The sequence below is a fragment of the Saccopteryx leptura genome, chromosome 3 (assembly GCF_036850995.1).
Source record: "Saccopteryx leptura isolate mSacLep1 chromosome 3, mSacLep1_pri_phased_curated, whole genome shotgun sequence".
Lineage (NCBI taxonomy): Eukaryota > Metazoa > Chordata > Mammalia > Chiroptera > Emballonuridae > Saccopteryx > Saccopteryx leptura.
Window position 1 is genome coordinate 26,444,075 of NC_089505.1, and position 19,208 is coordinate 26,463,282.

At 48.3% G+C, this 19,208-nt stretch overlaps 1 protein-coding gene across 3 annotated transcripts in view; it reads right to left on the reverse strand.

Annotated features, from left to right (window-relative positions):
- The window catches only part of ARFGEF3 (ARFGEF family member 3), a 155,728-nt gene that overhangs the window by 45,406 nt on the left and 91,114 nt on the right, over positions 1-19,208 (reverse strand). For all 3 annotated transcript variants that reach the window (XM_066373141.1, XM_066373140.1, XM_066373137.1), the window contains 7 exons: positions 11,753-11,919; positions 10,614-10,779; positions 6,640-6,747; positions 6,117-6,332; positions 5,642-5,752; positions 3,018-3,168; positions 632-952 (listed from right to left, as the gene is read on the reverse strand). In XM_066373141.1, the coding sequence (XP_066229238.1) occupies positions 632-952; positions 3,018-3,168; positions 5,642-5,752; positions 6,117-6,332; positions 6,640-6,747; positions 10,614-10,779; positions 11,753-11,919 (1,240 nt within the window). The remainder of the gene's footprint in view (positions 1-631; positions 953-3,017; positions 3,169-5,641; positions 5,753-6,116; positions 6,333-6,639; positions 6,748-10,613; positions 10,780-11,752; positions 11,920-19,208) is intronic.

Genomic DNA, 19,208 nt, shown 5'->3' on the forward strand with positions numbered 1-19,208 from the left:
TGTCTGTCCTCACCTTGTAAAGTTCACTGCACCTGTGCTGGGCAGTCTGGGGCACATCAAATCTGGAGAGTGCAGTGAGGTGGTATATCGTGACTGGCAGCCAAAAGCACTTTCAACATCAAGCAGTGTCACCAAACACTTAGCTCTATTGTTGATTTCCCCCCCACAAAACTTAATGTGGCTTTTGGGTATCACTTAATAATATATCATATTCTGGGGTATGGGATTTATAAAACATTAACTATCATAAAAATAGTGGGGTTTTACTATTTGCCAAGCTCTGTCCTAAGTGCTTCAAGTGTGCTGATTAATTTACCCTCATGGCTACCCCGCGCGAGAGAGCTACTTTGTGACCCGATTTCATGATAAAGGAAGAGAGACGAAGTTGCCTGCAGTCATGGAGAATGGGCTGCCTGCCTCCAATGTAGTCATCAGACAACAGTTCATTCTAAGTGTGGCGTGTGGCAGGAGACACAGTGATATAAAAAAAAAACACTAAGATTTAAACGACTGGCAAACAAATCAAGTCATCCTGGGAGTGATTGTGAGGCCGAAGAGATGGGCGCGGTGCTGCCCCGCGGGCGCTGTGTGGGGAGCCGCCTTTCAGGGGCGGTGAGAACGGCGCACACACCTGTCGGCCTGCGTGGACAGCGCGAGCACGGCCTTGGCGGCGCTGCTCCCGGTCATCAGGCTGCCCCCGCGGAAGTCGGAGGCCCGGCCGCGGCTGCCTTCCCTGACCAGCTCCTGGATGGAGAGGGGCAGGAGGACGGGGGCCATCCTCAGGGCGCTCTCCTGCTCCGGGCTCTGATCCTGGGCTGAGCCCTCACACTCCGAGTCCCCGAGGAGTCCCGAGCCTCCGGGTGCCTTCTGGGGCTGGCTGATGGTCAGGGGGGGCTGCGAGGTGCCGTCGCTGAAGTGGGTGTGCTCCAGTGTGCCCACGTACTCACAGACCCTAGGGAGGGGCACAGACAAGCGGCTGTTAGAGGCTGCAGCTCCACCGGACCAGCTCTGTAATCCCACAGGAAGACAGAAAGGAAATTCAGCTGTTTTATAGTGCTCCTCACATTTCTCCTTTCTCTGGTGTCAGCCATCTCTCCCTTCACTATACGTATCGTTCTGAGTTGGACCAGACAGCCTGGAACCGGGGTAAGGGTTCCTCAGGTTGCCCTGCCCCCTGCTGGGAGAAAGGTGGATAACGAAGTGCTGCTCATCCCTTCTGTCTGGCTGACGGGCTTTCTGGACTTTGGCTGTTTGAGTGGGTTTTCCCAAGGGGTCCTCCACCCCACCCCCCAGTGCTCTGATGAGGACTTGGGAAGTGTTTCCTTACTTTGGGGTCCCGGAATGTGTGTGCACATGGCTAAGAGGCCCTCTGATCAGACTGGGCCTCTCTCGGGGGTCCTGTCCAGTGCAGCCATGCCCCATGTAACTAATGCTGGGGTGCTGGGTGGGCTTGTCCCCAGATCACGGTAAACACAGGGAAAAGTCTCAATGTGTGCTACCGCTGCCAACTTCCACACTGTTTGTTCTCAATAGCACCTGGGCTAAGAGGGTTCAGGAGAGAGCCCTCTTTCCAGAATAAGTCTAGATACCGGTCAGGACTGTCCTGGAGAATCCAGTCTGATATTCTACGTTCAGACAGTTTTCTGATTCCATATAAATCGCCTGGGTATGACTTAGTCTTCTTCCCTTCCTGCTTGTGAGAGCGATGAAGTGAGGGCCAGCCTGCCGGCCCCTTCTCGGGTTCCTCTCAGGATGGGGTTTTCAGCCCCTGAGTGATCTGCGTGCTTCTCACTTTGGAAGTCAACAAGCACTCCTGATTGTATTTGCTTTTAGGATATTAAACGGAATCGAGGTCTGGCCAGTGCCCTGGGCGAGACCTGGGTGACTGAGCCCTGCTGTGACCGTCATCCTGCTCTGGATGGCACATAACTGCTCTGCAGGCACTGAGCTCAGTGAGAGGCGGGGGGCACGTGCGTGCTGAGAAGGGTAAGAGAAGCCCAGCCGGGCCTGGGCCTGCACCGGGTGGGCAGTGCGCATGTGCCGAGAAGGGTAAGAGAAGCCCAGCCGGGCCTGGGCCTGCACCGGGTGGGCAGTGCGCATGTGCCGAGAAGGGTAAGAGAAGCCCAGCCGGGCCTGGGCCTGCACCGGGTGGGCAGTGCGCATGTGCCGAGAAGGGTAAGAGAAGCCCAGCCGGGCCTGGGCCTGCACCGGGTGGGCAGTGCGCATGTGCCGGGAAGGGTAAGAGAAGCCCAGCCGGGCCTGGGCCTGCACCGGGTGGGCAGTGCGCATGTGCCGGGAAGGGTAAGAGAAGCCCAGCCGGGCCTGGGCCTGCACTAGGTGCACTGGGCTCGCATTGTCCCAGGTCTGCCTGGATGCCATGCCCGCGGAGGCATTCTCTGTCTCAGCTGTAGGAGGACTGTGGAGCTGTCTCTTTGCTTCTAGTTTACAGGTGCTCTGAAGTGTGTAACTGATTGGGGGGAGGGTTCTTTTCACTTTGATACTACAAAGCTTGGAATAGAATTTTCAGTCTGTCTTTGGCACCATGTTTTCCTCTGTCTAGCTAAATTAAAAGTAGGCATCTTATACTTGATGTGTACATGTAAGATATCCAAAATCCTACTTTAGATGAAGAGGACATTAATAAACATAAGCAATGTTCTATTTCTGACACACGACCAGCTTTAGATCTGCATGGTATTCACTTACACAGCTTTTATGAGCCACTATTTAAGAAACTGGTTTTTCTTCCTTTGTGTAACACATCTGCCTCTCACAGACAATGTCAATAATCTAGTCATACTTCCCTAAATCAAATGCTGTCACTCTGTTCTCTAAGACACACGTTCAGTTGGGCCCCCTACCCTCTCCTCTTTTTAATTTTTCATTTGGGGATTATCCAAACTCGGTGAGTATCGCCATCTGTTTCAGAGCTGGCAGACCCTGGAGTCTACCCCTTCCATTACCCCGAGCTCCCACGGCAGGGGGTGCCATGCAGGGGTGGGGATCCCGTCACGCACCTGAACACGTGTGGCCAGCAGTCCGGGTTGTGGCTCCCCATCTCCAGGCCTACACTGAGGATGGCGTCCATGCACAGGACGTGGGCAGTGTGCAGCCACACCCCCTGCAGCTTCCCGATCTGCTCCAGTTTCTGCTCCACTTTTAGCTTCACTGTGCCGGAGAGACGTTCATTAAAGTAGCATTCCGAATGAGGGAGACACAAAGGGAGAGAAGGACGGAGAGGAAAGAATGTGTTGTCATGCAAGGGCGCAGGGAGCCTGTAGACATCACCGGCAGCACGTTCCTAGATGGCAGGTCCCTGTGGTTCATCATGCAGACTCCCCAGCCCTCCTCGGGCCTCACAGATATCGGGGAGTCCAGCTCCATGGCTTCAGAGGTTGGACAGAACCTGAGCTCGTGGGTATGGTTCCTCTAGGCCCACCCCTGGGTTCCGGGTCAGGCAGAGCCCTGGAGATGGGCTTTGTGTACTGACCCCTGCCCCTGTGTACTCAAATCGATAATATGGAAGAATTCCTGATGTTCTGCAAGGTCTGAGATTTAATGATAACACATTCATCACCTAAATCAACATTGGTATTACACTCTGAATGCCATGATGACTGCTTTATAACCAACAATTACCATATCATTTCACTCCAGCTTTCCATTTCTATTTGCGACCTTCAAATAATAATTTTTTTTATTTTGGAATACTAATGAGAAAGAATACAGAAGGTGACTTAACATGTCAGTTATGTAAAATGCAAAGGCAAAGCTAAATGACATCGTCCCTGAGCTGAAGGTGTCCAGTCATTGGAAGACAAGCCTGGTGGGATAGCCGAGTGATGGGTTAGAACACAGAAATCCCTCCCTTCAGAGGAAGTCAACAGTATTCCTGCCGTGAAGGGCAAGTGGGCTATTAGCAAAGCAAAGCATCTTTTGTCACATGGATGTGATATGGGTTTTGTTTTTTATCTGTATATAATTTAAATATTTGTTTTATAGTTTTAAACTCGTTAAAGTAAGGATTTTTATAGGGTTTACGGATGTACATACTAAGTAACACCGTGACACCCTTTCTCCACTGACCCTGGGATCTGGGCGTGCTGCTTTGCTTTTACATGGCTCTCTCTATAGTGTTCAGGTTTTTTTTTTTTCCCCGAAGCTGGAAATGGGGAGAGACAGTCAGACAGACTCCCGCATGCGCCCGACCGGGATCCACCCGGCACGCCCACCAGGGGCGATGCTCTGCCCACCAGGGGGCATGCTCTGCCCCTCCAGGGCGTCGCTCTGCCGTGACCAGAGCCACTCTAGCGCCTGGGGCAGAGGCCAAGAAGCCATCCCCAGCGCCCGGGCCATCTTTGCTCCAATGGAGCCTTGGCTGCAGGAGGGGAAGAGAGAGACAGAGAGGAAGGAGAGGGGGAGGGGTGGAGAAGCAGATGGGCGCTTCTCCTGTGTGCCTTGGCCAGGAATCGAACCCGGGACCCCTGCACGCCAGGCCGACGCTCTACCACTGAGCCACCGGCCAGGGCCTAGTATTTAGGTTTGAGGAACAGTGAACTACCCTCTTTTTCTCAGGCTTTAAAAATGTGCCATGGCCCTGACTGGTTGGCTCAGCAGTAGAGCATTGGCCTGGCATGTGGAAGTCCGGGGTTCGATTCCTGGCCAGGGCACACAGGAGAAGCGCCCATCTGTTTCTCCACCCTTACCCCCTCTCCTTCCTCTCTATCTCTCTCTTCCCCTCCTGCAGCCAAGGCTCCATTGGAGCAAAGTTGGCCTGGGCACTGAGGACCATTCCATGGCCTCCACCTCAGGCGCTAGAATGGCTCTGGCTACAACAGAGCAATGCCCTAGATGGGCAGAGCATTGCCCCTGGTGGGCATGCTGGGTGGATCCCAGTCAGGCGCATGCGGGAGTCTGTCTGACTGCATCCCCACTTCTAAGCTTCTAACTTTGGAAAAATACAGAGACAAAAAAAAGTGTGCCAAGTGTTCCTGTTGCTGCCTATTGTGGACACCTGATACAGAGTATCAGTATAAACTGGACCAGCTTCCCATTCCTCTGGTTGCCATTTTTCTTCTTTATTAGGAAGACCATTCTCTTTCTTTATACTTCCATCCACTTCATTGACTGACTGATTTTAACAAGTAAAGATCAACTCTCTCCTGAGTTCACTAAGCTCACACTTTTCTCTGACAAGAGCGAAGTCTTCCCAAGCTTCCTCTGGGAGGTTTCTGCACCTGTTTTCTATTTCCCCCTTCAGAACACTGGCCATTCTTCCTTCCCCACGGTCACCTGTGATGTCCTCAAATGTGCACTCTGAACTGCCAAAGCCAGTGGCCAGATGACAGAGGTGGGACCAGTGCAGCCAGGCGGGCCTCTGGTGTGCTACACGATGCCCGTCAGCAGCCCCGTGGCCAGCAGCAGTCTGCCTCTGCTGTCCAGAGGGATCTCTGTAAGCAGCCTGCTGGGTCACCCATGTAAGCAGACCCACACCTGTGACCCTGTGGGCTCTCATGATCAGTGGTAAACATGTGTCATGTATCACACATGGAATAGAGATGAGTGTCTGCTCTTGCCCGTGCAGGTGCGTGCACGCCGCATACAAGATGAGACAGGTGGATTCGGGCCCTTCAGCCGTTACCTTGTGCTATGGCATCACTGGGCTCTTGGATGTCCTTGTCCTCTTTCTCTTCCTGGACACAGGAGGCAGCTGCCATTTGGGCAAGAGCTGAGGCGCAGTTAGCCGCAACCCCTTCAGAGGAAAACCAACAGGTTACCCCTTATCCGAGTTTGTTCTCTAACCATGCACCCTGCAGAAGTCTCCCAAAAGACCCGTTCCCCACTGGGGCCACTCCCGGCGTGTGCCGCAGGGACACCCCCCAGCCACAGGCCGGAGGAGCCGCTCCCACAGGGACACCCCCAGCCACAGGCCGGAGGAGCCGCTCCCACAGGGACACCCCCCAGCCACAGGCCGGAGGAGCCGCTCCCGCAGGGACACCCCCAGCCACAGGCCGGAGGAGCCGCTCCCACAGGGACACCCCCCAGCCACAGGCCGGAGGAGCCGCTCCCGCAGGGACACCCCCGAGCCACAGGCCGAGGAGCCGCTCCCGCGGTACCTAGCGCACAGCTCAGTCGCGCGGCTTTCCGCAGCCCGTCCAGGCTCATGCAGATGGCGTCGCGTTCCTTCTGGTTCTGCTCTTTGATGCCCTCGGCTCCCAGAATGAAGGCCAGCGCCTTGGAGCTCCCCGCCATGCGGCCCGTCAGGGGTGTGGACAAAGTGTCGATCAGGTTCTTCCAGCAGCCAACCAGAATATAGCGGGCAAATGCCACACCTGGAACGTGAAGGGGCATGGGTCACTTTGCAGAGACAAAAACAACCTGGCAGTGAGCGGCAGCACGGGATTCTTTGACCATCAAAGTAGCAATGCGGACCTGTGTGCAATTCCACTATAGGAAATAGAATTAATGGATTTCACTTAGTGCTTATAAATAATGAACGTCCCCTCATCAGCCGGATGATGCTAAGTAACTTCCACCAGGCACTGGTTCCGCAAAGATAAAACCTTAATTCATTTATGTCTGCACCAGAAACTGCCGGGCCACATGCGACGTGTGTATTTATAACCTCAAGACCCTTACCTGCCACCGTGGAGTCGTCGATTCTTCTGCCCTGGGTGAAAGGGGACTCTGTGGACGCTGAGGCCATCAGCTGGCCCCCAATTGCACTGCTCTCTAAGCCATCAATGTCTGCCAAGGGACAACAGCGAGGTTTTCCTTGATTAGAACACGCTAGTCAAAGACATACATAGTAGTCCTTTTGTTTCCAACAAATATTCATTGTTTCCAACAAATATCCCTTGGATCTATTATGTGACAAGTATATAGTAATATTTGATCAGAATATTAAAAATTCTCTTTGATTCAGTCCTGGTTTCTTTCATTGCCAGAGCATTCTTCTGGTAGGCTGCTGTTTATTATTTTTATTGAAAAAATAAGGATGAACTGCTATCTCTTTAGAATATTTATTATTTTAGAATATTATGACTTTGAATACTTTTATTTAAAATAGTGGCACTTTTCCAAATTTTATATATGCTTATAAAATTTCATGTATACTTTATATAAGGAAGCTCTGATGTAAAGATGTATATACCTCAACAAGGGGTTGTCTTTCAGAGCTTCCTTAGAAGTATGAAGAACAAATTAAGTCTCTTTGGTCAGACAATTTTATAATCTGATTCCAAAGTACTTTAATGATATCTTAATAATAATTTACAATTTTTCAAAGTGTTTACTTGTAGCACTTTTTCATTGGATCTGCCCAACAACTCCAGGTAGATAGGCAGACTAGGTATTGTTTATTCCTATTTCACAGAAGGGGAAATAAATACCCAAAGTGGGTAAATTGCCCAAGGCTGGTAAGGGAAGGAACTAGATTCAGTAGTCATGTCTTCTGACTCCCATCCAGACCTCTCTCCATGACACCGAACTCCAGTTCAATATGGCATCCTAATTCACCTTGTTTAAATTTTCGTTAAGCCCTCGTCTATAGAATGAGTTCAACAAACCAATCCCTACCTCACTGGCAAGAAGAACTGGCTTGGGGTTGGGAATACTAGGCTTTAGCTTTGGCTGTGAATTAAGTAGCCTGGTAGCCCCGAATCAGGTACTCCATCCTCTGGGCCCCAAATTCCTCCGTAAAAGGAAGTAACCATTGGAGAAATGACCGTAGAGTGGAAGTTTATGTACTTACATGCAACGAACACAGCTGAATGCAACCCAGGGAGGGGATGGGAGAAGAGCGTGGCCTAAGTTTGTTTCTTGACTTGAGAACTTTACCCTTACCTCAAGGGATGGTGTTTGAAAATTATTTCATTATATTGTTGATTCTTACAGTGACTCCACGAAGCCTAGAGACTTCTGGCAACACATCTCTTTGAAAGTTGCTAAGAGGGTAGATCTTAAAAATTCTCATCAGAAGAGAAAATAATCTGTAACTACGTGAGGTAAATGACATGCACTAAATGTATTATGGTGATCCTCTTGCAATATATATATTTATATATATAAATATATATTAATATATATCAAATCATTATGCATACACCTTGGACTAATACAGTGTCATACATCAATTACATTTCAATAAAACTGGAGTGGAGAAAAGCAGGGAAAAATCTACATTACTACCAATGTGGGAACAGGCCAGTTTCACTGAAGTTAATATGATTTATGGCCAAACAGTCTAATGACATTCACCAGAAATTGCCACTTGTCAAAGTTATAATGTTGCCAGCGTGCTAGTCCTTTAGACTGATGAGTACAAGCAATGAGAAGCTTATCCAATCCTGAAGATTCCGCAATTCTACAGAGCATGACATCGGGAATGGCCACAGTTAGCAGTGTTTGGTGATCAGATGAATGCTACAGCTTTTCCTTGAACATAAGGAAAAGATGACAAGGAAGTTTTCCAAGCTCTAGGATGACTGTGGCTCAAATCCACTTGTCATTTCATAACTGGCATTTGCTACAAAGAATCACAGGAGCTAATTTTGTCTAATTCTTATGAAAAGCCTATTTTTCTATCATTAATCTAAAGTCAGATAACTTTCCTATGGACATAGCAACCGAGCTTATTGTTCTGTTATAAAAGAGATGGCTGATGAACAGTGATGAGTGATAAATATGACTACTATAAATAGCTTATTATTTTTCATTTTTTTAATATCCACTAAATGTCTCCTTTTATTAACGTTCAGTTAAGAGATTAATTTTGGCACAAAGTGTGGTATTTTAAAATTAAACCTGGCATGCTTAGGAGCCTCACCCAAATTCCAAGGCACTTCTAAGCTCTGGGTAGTACCTTTAATCCCTATTGAAGGGAGCTTATGAAGATAGATGGAAACCAAGAGCTGCTTATAGGTAGGATGAATAAATGCGTCACACATTGAAGAATTCATATTTTTCAAATGGATGTAAATGTCATCATGATTAATAAAATATAAATTGGTCACTTGTCCAGTGATCCTGATCCCCACGGCTTAGGGCCCGGCCTTGCTTCCTCTAAATTCCAACCTAGTTCTGGAATCAGGGTTCCAAACACCAGACAATGACCAGGACTCTGCTAGCTGTGGAGAGACCTCACCCTGTGCCGTGATTCCCTGCCCGATTCTTTTTTTTTTAATTTTAATTTTTTTTATTTTAAATTTTTCACAGGGACAGAGAGAGAGTCAGATGGGATAGATAGGGACAGACAGACAGGAACGGAGAGAGATGAGAAGCATCAATCATCAGTTTTTTGTTGCGACACCATAGTTGTTCCTTGATTGCTTTTTCATATGTGCCATGACCGCGGGCCTTCAGCAGACCGAGTAACCCCTTGCTCAAGCCAGTGACCTTGGGTCCATACTAGTGAGCTTTTTGCTCAAGCCAGATGAGCCCGCGCTCAAGCTGGCAACCCCGGGGTCTTGAACCTGGGTCCTTCCGCATCCCAGTCCGACGCTCTATCCACTGTGCCATCGCCTGGTCAGGCTCCCTGCCTGATTCTTAAGTTGCCCCGAAATTCCTCATTGTTGGATTTCACCTGCCAGTGGGCCATTCTGCCACCTGTGGAAGGGCCTCTAATACCAACCGCAGGCACCATACCATACCCTTTGGGCAGGAGATCCTGCCTCCTCGCTGGGCCGTGCTGCTCCGGCCCCGCCCTGCACCTTCCTGCCGTGCGCCCTGCCTGTGCAGAGCCGTGCTGGGCTGTGTGAGGGCACGTGGCACGACAGAGCGGGCAGGGCCACACTCGACACCCCTGCCCGCTGGAGCCAGGGCAGCCGCACGCAGACCAGAGACCGGTCTGGGCACTCAGAGCAAAGGGAGGACAAGCCTGGAGAGCTGATTTATTAAGGCTCCTGAGGACCAGACCAAACTTTTGAGCACACTCGGATCTTTCCCCGACATCATGGGAAAGCCACGCAAAGCCATGAATGGCTGCTTTTGCCAAATCGTTGCTTCATGACCACACCCCGTGATGCTGGCTGTGCTCTCATGTGAAATGTCTAATAGTTAAGTAGGATTTAAAAACTCTGGGCCCTGAAGACAAAGATACTGGGCAGCCACTTGACATTATTTTTCATTCTGATACAGCTGGAAAAGGAAGGGAGGGCCTCTGATAAGGACAAGAATGGGAATGAAGCCGAGGTTAAAATCAATCACTTTACATTACGGGCAAATTTCCAGGAGCACCGAATGATATCACATAATCTAGATAACTGTCTATTAGTACACGAGGGTTTCCAGGAATAATTCTGGGCTTTGTGCCCAGAAAGTACTTCACATCCCAGAGGAGGCCTATGGTTTTCCACCAACAGACATAGGTGCTAAGTAATTTCTAACATATGGGGCGCAGTGAGCTCTGCAGCCCCACCACAAAAAGGACAGAAAACTATTGGGAGGTGAATTCATGACACCTGTCTGAAATTGTCACCAACCACCAAGGAAGTATTGTGGGTGCCATTTTAAGACCCGCTAGAATCAAATGCGCGGACTCTGTGAGAGGAGATTGGCAGAGTGGGCGGGCCCGCCCCGCCGAGGGGCGTGGAGCCGCGTAAGGAGCCACTGACCGGTCAGCATGGTGATGAGCGGAAGGCTGTTGTCCTCCGGACTGCCCCAGTAGCCAGCCTCGCCCAGCATGTTTCTGTCGAGCACCTGGTGGTAGAGCTCCTCTATCCAGGCCTGGGAGAAGACCATCAGCACCCCGCTGGTCTGGACCTGCTTCATGAACTCTTTCTGCAGAGAAGAGCACAGAGCAGGAACCAAAGCTGACGCCCTGCAAACAAGCGGGCTCCTCCGCTCCCCGCTGCCCCCTCCCTTCCCACGTCCCCTGAGCCCGTGCCTCTAGGAAGAATGAAACCTTGCTGATCCGGGCTCGGGGAAACCTGAGATGGAGAAGTTCCATGCTTCATGAAGTTCCTTCCATCGATGATCTCTTTTTAAGAAAGCCTACTGCGGGATTAGGGACACTGAATTTTATATTTTTGTCTCCTCTGATGTGTGGGAGGATTAGAAACCGCACAGAAATATTGACCAGGCTCCTTCCCATTGCCCTGCAGCAGCCGCGACGGAACGCTCCCTGAAAACACACGGGTGTGTCGAGAGATCTTTATACTCATGGGGCCACCTGACCCTTGGGAATTTAAACTTCATCAAACAGACAAACGGTTCCCTATACCCTTCACGCAGCTCCACGGAGAGGCTCCCGGACTTACGTTAGGGTCCACCACGGAGTGGCCTGTGCAGGCAGGGGAGCTGACCACAGGGTGAGCACTGTCCTTCTCATCCCACACCTTCCAGAAGGAAGGTGCTTTGTTGTGGACAATGAGCAAGCTTAGCTTTCGGTCACGAGTAGGTCTTGGTACATTTTGGAAGACAATGAAATGTTTTTGTAAAAGACACCTTCATTTTTAGCAAAAGGGACTGTTCCCTTCACATCTTCTGCTGCTACTTAACGTGCTGATCAAGTGTTTTTGAATGTGTCTTATGTGTGTGTTGAATAATGCCACCAGATGAAGTCACTGGGCCCTTGGCAGCCACTCGGGGCCCTGCACTCTCTGGAGCAAGGTATACTCTGCGGCTAGTTGTACTGTGCAAATCGCATCTCGTCTCTTTCCACCCTCCACAGCGCTGTCCCCCACAGGGCACCGAAGCTCAGCTTGCCGGCTCTGCTTGTCCCCAGAGGTCCGAGTGGAGCACGTGCACTCACCAGCATGCCGGGAGCCAGGGCGGGCCGCTTGCGGTAGTAGTCGCCGTGGGAGAGCTTCAGGTTGAGGAGCAGAGCGCAGTGCGTGGCCGTGTACAGGCTGTCCGCGTTCATCAGCATCTGCAGGCTGAGGCTGCTGTTCCCATCAAATCCGGGCGAGTGCATCATGCCTGAGGGGGAGGACCAAGAGCCCCGAGGGGCTGCTCACACTGCCCTCGCAGGACTGCTTCCGCAGAGCCACGAAGCAGCCCTAGAGATGGGAACGTGCACCAGGTGGGACATTTCTGGAAAGCAAGGGCAGCCAGCAAGGCATGTCTTTGGGGACAGCTACACACCCCAGCCAGCCTGGTAGAGTCCATTGACCTGGGCAAATCTTGTGTTACATACCAGCCACTTTGCTAAAATCACTCAAATCCTCAAAGTTTCAGCTTTCTACCCAAAAATGGGCAGAATATTTGACCACGTGTATCTCCTGCTCAAACGCATCAACAGCTTCCTGTCACAATAAAACCTCACTTCCCTCCTCTCTCCTTCCACTCCCTGCTGCCACACCTGACCTCACCAGGCCGGGGCCTGCTTCGGGCCTTTTCCCCACTTACCAGAACGGTCTCCGCAGATTTCTGGATGACTGGTTCCCTCAGTACCTTCAGGTGGCTGCTGAAGTGCCAGCTATTCAGAGACCTTCCCTTTTATCTCCATCTAAAATAAAGTCCCCACCGACCTCCCCCTTACAGTACTCTTCTTCCTCACCTTGAGTTCTCCCATTGCCTCAACAGCATTTATTCTACCCGGCATTATATTAGTATACTGATCTTCTACCACCACTATTACTACCCACGGTTATGTCAGATCTATGAGAGGATGGGACTTCGTTAGTCTTGTTCACTAGACAAACCCCAATGCCTAGAACAGTGCCTGGCATATAGTCGACCCTGAAAAGATATTGGCTGGATGAACAGATAAGAATGAATGAACAAATTTGCTATGAGAACTAGATGCAGTGGTGCATATAGGATGTTTTTTTACAGTAACACATAAAGACATACTTTTCTAAATGTAATAGAAGCCTTCAAATTGGGGTGACAAACTATACAAACCACACCCTTAAAGATATTCTGGCTATTTGTTTTATTTCCAGTGCTCTATAAAGTTCATTTTCTCCCTTTGTTATTAAGATGTTCTTTATGAAAAAAGCTGAAAGAATGAAATAACTTTTAGCACTTCTGCAAGTATATGTATGGGATAAATTCCTAAGAGTAGAATAAAGACATAATATTAAGTCTGATGGAGCCAAAATATCTTCCAAATAGTTGTATATACCAATTCTTCCTCCAACTATGTATAAGAACACTCTTTGACCCACTCAGCAAGCTGGGCATCATCAATTTTTTAAACCTTTATACCCAGATTATATGATTTTCTTGAAAACAGATTTCTTTAAGCCTATGATTCTAATTTTCTTTTTTTAGTGTGAGAGAGAGAGAGACAGAGAGACAGAGACAGATAGATAGGAAGGGAGAGAGATGAGAAGCATCAACTCACAGTTGCAGTACCTTGATTGTTCATTGATTGCTTTCTCATATGTGCCTTGACTAGAAGGGGAACTCCAGCTGAACTAGTGACCCCTTGCTCCAGCCAGCAACCTTGGGCTTCAAGCCAGTGACCTTTTGTGCTCATAGACATGAGGTAATGTCTATGATCCCATGCTCAAGCCAGCAACCCTGCACTCAAGCTGGTAAGCCCATGCTCAAACCAGATGAGCCCGTGCTCAAGCCGGTGACCTCAGGGTTTCAAACCTGGGTCCTCAGAATCCCTTGTTAATGCTCTAGCCATGTGCTACTGCCTGGTCAGGCTGAGTCTGATGATAGAATTTATAAGAAAACATTTTTAGTGATTTGGAAAAAGGTACAAAGAAGAAAATCTACAATCATACCATTTTGAGATGAGTATTAACATATTGATGTTAATTTTGAATCTTTTTTTTTTTTTTTTTTTTTGAGAGAGAGGTAGGGAGAGAGACAGGAACATCAAGCTGCTCCTGTATGTGCCCTGACCAGGGAATTGAACCAGCAACCTTTGCTACAGGGCACACTCCAACCAACTGAGCTATACGGCCAGGGCTTACTTTTTTTTTATTTTTTATTCATTAATAAGAGACAGAGAGAGGGAGGGAGAGGGAGAGGAGGGGGAATGGGAGTATCCATCTGTTGCTCCACTTAGTTGTGCATTTATTGGTTGCTTCCCATGTGTGTCCTGACCGAGGATTAAACCTGCAACCTTGTCGTTTTGGGACAACACTCAACCAATTGAGCTAACTGGCCAGGGCTTTCTTTTACTCATCTTGGAGGTAATCTTTGCAAGGGGAGGGAGTGATAGACCAGGCCAGCATCCAGTGGCTGACCCACAGTGGAGTCAATGTGCTCCATTAAACCACAGTGGGAACTGAGATTAGCCTGTTGGCAGCTGAACCACAGAGCGAGGGGTCTGTCATTTGGTAACAGACGAAGTCTTAATTGGTAAAAGCACTGTGGAGGTCACCACAATGAAAAGACCAGTGACTAACATAGGTACAGACAATCAATAAAAATCATATTTGGAAAAAAACCAAAAGATTTTGACATTTCAATATATTGATTTCTGCATGTAAAAATTAATGTCACAACATTATCGGTTTCTACTTATAAATTTCAATGTATTGATTTCTATATGTAAAAAAATTAATGCCCAAACATAAAGCACCTGATGGGACATTTCATAGACCTCTAAATGTGAGCAGTTTCTATGACTTATGGGGCCACATAAAACATTCACTCAAGCCCTGTTTTGCACGCACTGTAAATATTGATTTGAAAGGCACAAGAACACAAAGGCCAAGATTTGCTTTAGCTTCAATTTTTATAAAATCTTTGCTAGGATCATATTTCCTAATTCTTGTAGGAAATGAGGCAGGGCCCTCGGAAGTCAGTCTTGACCACTTGACAACTCATTTATCTGGAATTATTGGGGGATGTTATTTATAAACATTAAGTTATTTGAGGGCCAAATCTTACCTGTTTAAATGCTGACACTTCTGCAGCTGAGTTATTTTGTATGGATAATGTTAATTTTAAATAGAAGGCCCTAAATTTAATTTAACTCTTTCTTGGTGACTCAAGGACATTATTACTGACGCTACAGGCAGCGCTGGGATCTGATACACTGCTGTTCTTGGGGCTCAGCAATGTTTGCCAGTCTGTCCGCCTTGAGGCCAGAACACCAAGCCGGGCAGAGCCAGCTGTCGAGCTCCTCTCTCCAAGAATATTCCAGCTGGGGCCCTGGCCAGTTTGCTCAGTGGTAGAGAGTCGGCCTGGCATGCAGGAGTCCCGGGTTCGATTCCCGGCCAGGGCACACAGGAGAAGCACCCATCTGCTTCTCCACCCCTCCCCCTCTTCTTCCTCTCTGTCTCTCTCTTCCCCTCCTGCAGCTCCATTGGAGCAAAGTTGGCCCCGGGCGCTGAGGATGGCTCTGTGGCCTCTGCCTCAGGTGCTAGAATGGCTCTGGTTGCAACAGAACAACGCCCCAGATGGGCAGAGCATTGCCCCCTGGTGGGCGTGCCGGGTGGATCCCAGTCCGGTGCATGCAGGAGTCTGTCTGACTGCCTCCTCGTTTCCAACTTCAGAAAAAAGAATAAAAAAAGAATATTCCAGCTGGGAAGAAAACAGGTTCCTAGGCCCTAACAGACCCTTCCAGAGGGCTGTGAACTCTCCTTCCAATTCAGGCTCCACCCATGACTCCTTCAGTCTAGGAACTATTTCACCTCTTTAGGAACCAATAAGCAAATTCATCAATCTGCAGACAATAAATATCTATTGGGAATAAGCCATGCATAGCTTGGGTCCCTTAGCATATAGCACAGAAAAACTTCTCTATATGTTTACGGAAGATGCAGCTTTGTGTGTGTGTCAGCACGAGAAACATGGAGACAGAGAGAAACGAGACACACACACAAACATACACAGTAGGAATCTTCCAATAAAAGATGTCAAATTTAATGATGATAGTCTAAAAGATATTAGGAAAAAATATTTTTAAGAAGAGTATTTACGTGTTTCCCAGTCTTTGAGCAAAACATGAATTTTATGTATGTGTGTGAGTTCCTTCATGGAAATCAAACATCCAAACTTTATTTTTATATCTAATTCACAAAGGAAAAATATTGAGAAAAAAAATGTCAACTAGGCTCTAAAACTGGTATTTTCAGGTCATAAAAAGAATCACAGTGCAGTTATGAAAGCTGAGAATTTATAGATCTTTTTCCACACTCCAAGATAGGTTAGTTATTTGAGAAGCTCAGGATTAGAAGTTCTATATCTTCTCTGTATTTCCTTAAATATAACTGTGTTGAAGTACATTTTTTTGTCCTTTTTGCAAAGGATAATCTGGTCAAACAGCTTCTTCTTTTTTCTTTTTTAATTTATTGATATTTAGATAGTGGGGAGAGAGAGAGAAGAGAGAGAAGGGGGAGAAACAGGAAAGCATCAACTCATAGTAGTTGCTTCCCATATGAGCCTTGACTAGGCAAGCCCAGGGTTTTAAACCGGTGACCTCAGCATTCCAGGTCGACGCTTTATTCACTGCGCCACCACAGGCCAGGCTCAATCAGCTTCTTAAAGACATGTATTAAGCTACCTCTAAACACAGCAGTCAGCTCTGACCAAGTCTCAGTAACTGGGTTAGAATATTTTTGGGTTTATGTATGATGTACTTTTTGTTGGAAGTTGTGTGCATGTGTGATGTCATGAGCTAGACATGTTTGCAAGTCTCAAGGAGCTGAAAGTATAGAGGGGACGATGGATATATCAACAAATAATGATAAATGTAGTCAGCACAATGACGAACACGTGTTCAAAGCTCAGCGGTGGAAGGTCAAATGGTGATCTTGGCTGTTACAGTTCTCTGTTGGCCCTCAGGACCATTAGTCCTTTTCATCTGAGCACAGGCCCAGGGAGGTCCATCCACCTCAGCATTCTATGGTCAAGAGACCCTTTAATTTCAGGGGAAGGTACAGTTGAGAACCCTGGGGTCAGGCAATCATTGATTTCTACCATAAACTTTTTGTACCCATTAATTGCTTTTTCCTGTATTACTGTGAGATAATAGAAAATATATATGTTGTTCTGTTCCTGGCACAGAGTCCGAAAACCCCTGTAGTTCCCTAAGTAAGAATACTAGAAGCATCTCTTGTTCTCATACTTGTCTGTGATCTCCTCCCTGACACAGGGCTCCTGGAACCCCTGTAAAGTTCTAAGTGATAAGAGAAACGGGAGCATCTTTTGTTCTAATGAGGTCACTCTGGGTGGGCTCCTGGGTGGGGACTGGTTGCTAGAAAGACCAAGCCATGATGAGAAGCTTGGAATTTTCAGTTTCATCTCCTACTCCATACTCCAGAGAGGGGAGAAGGGGCTACAACTGAAGTTAATAACTGACCATGCTTATGTGAGGAAGCCGCCATAAAACCCCAATGGGAGCGGGTTTGGGGAGCTTCCAGGCTGGTGAATATCCATGCACTCCAACTCCATGGGGACAGAGGCTCTTGGGCTTAGGCACAGGACCTTCCCACACCTGGCCCTGTGTATCTCTTCATCTGGACCCTCCCACACCTGGCCCTGTGTATCTCTTCACCTGGACCCTCCCACACCTGGCCCTGTGTATCTCTTCACCTGGACCCTCCCACACCTGGCCCTGTGTATCTCTTCACCTGGACCCTCCCACACCTGGCCCTGTGTATCTCTTCACCTGGACCCTCCCACACCTGGCCCTGTGTATCTCTTCACCTGGACCCTCCCACACCTGGCCCTGTGTATCTCTTCACCTGGACCCTCCCACACCTGGCCCTGTGTATCTCTTCACCTGGACCCTCCCACACCTGACCCTGTGTATCTCTTCACCTGGACCCTCCCACACCTGGCCCTGTGTATCTCTTCACCTGGACCCTCCCACACCTGGCCCTGTGAATCTCTTCACCTGGACCCTCCCACACCTGGCCCTGTGTATCTCTTCACCTGGACCCTCCCACACCTGGCCCTGTGTATCTCTTCACCTGGACCCTCCCACACCTGGCCCTGTGTATCTCTTCACCTGGACCCTCCCACACCTGGCCCTGTGTATCTCTTCATCTGGACCCTCCCACACCTGGCCCTGTGTATCTCTTCACCTGGACCTTCCCACACCTGGCCCTGTGTATCTCTTCATCTGGACCCTCCCACACCTGGCCCTGTGTATCTCTTCACCTGGACCCTCCCACACCTGGCCCTGTGTATCTCTTCACCTGGCTGTCCATCCGTGCCCTTCAGCCTAGCCTTTGACAAGCTGGTAAACCTAAATATGTATTTTCCTGAGTTCTGTGAGCTGCTCTAACAAACTAATTAAATCTAAGAGGGGGTGATGGGAACCTCCAATTCACAGATTGCAACAGGCATCTGAAATGGGGGTGGGGGTAGTCTGGTGGGATTGAGCCCTTACCCTTGAGATATGACACTCTCTCTGGGTAAAGGCATCAGAATTGAGTTAAACCGAACACTCAGCTGGTGTCAGAGACTTGCTTATTACAGGGAAAAACGTCCACGTATTTGGTGGCCAGAAGTGTCAAAAGTGAAGTGTCCTGTGTGACTAGTTAAGGAGACCCCCCAGGGAAGAAACACACAGTAGGAAAGAACAGGGTTTTCCCTTTACAAGTGCCTTGCAAGAAAATTATGTTTATATTTACCACTCACTGTGTGAAACGCTATTTCCCTGTACTCTCCTTCTCCTTCCTTCACCAGAATTCTAGGTGGCTATCGTCCGCCCTTTGCTAAAACCAGCATGCCTTTCCAGAACACTTTCCCCACAGTTCTCCTGTTCAAATATGGTCTGGGTCACAAAGTTCACATTTTACAGACAGGAAGGGTCTGAGGTTGGAAAAACGGGCTGTTTCCCAAGTACACCAGAGCATCACACACTATTTGGAAGTTCAGGGGAACTGAGAACACATTGGAAAGATGGCTTGCATCTACCTGAGCCCAACCTCCACCTCATCCAAGACCTCATTCAAAACAGTTTGTACACTGATATACCAAAAGTGTGTTCGCTATGATTTTTACACACCAAGACCTAGAAGCACATTAAGAATCCAGTGTTTTGGGAACCACAGATTGCCGTTTTGTTTTAGTCAGCAGTTGCTTTCTAGAACGCAGTTGCCTCTCACTCCTCACTTCACACAATATACATGCTCACAAAAGTTAGGGGACCAGGGAACGTGCAGATACTCTAGTACTTTCAGCCTTTGCTATAGTGCACTTTCACCAAGGAAATAAACGTTGGTTTTACATCTCATTTGCATAATAGAACAACTTTCTTTGCTTGTTTGCTTTTCTGATGTTCTTGTTTAATAAAAAAAAAATCAAATGCTTTTATCGCTTCATATTCATTTTGAAATATCCCT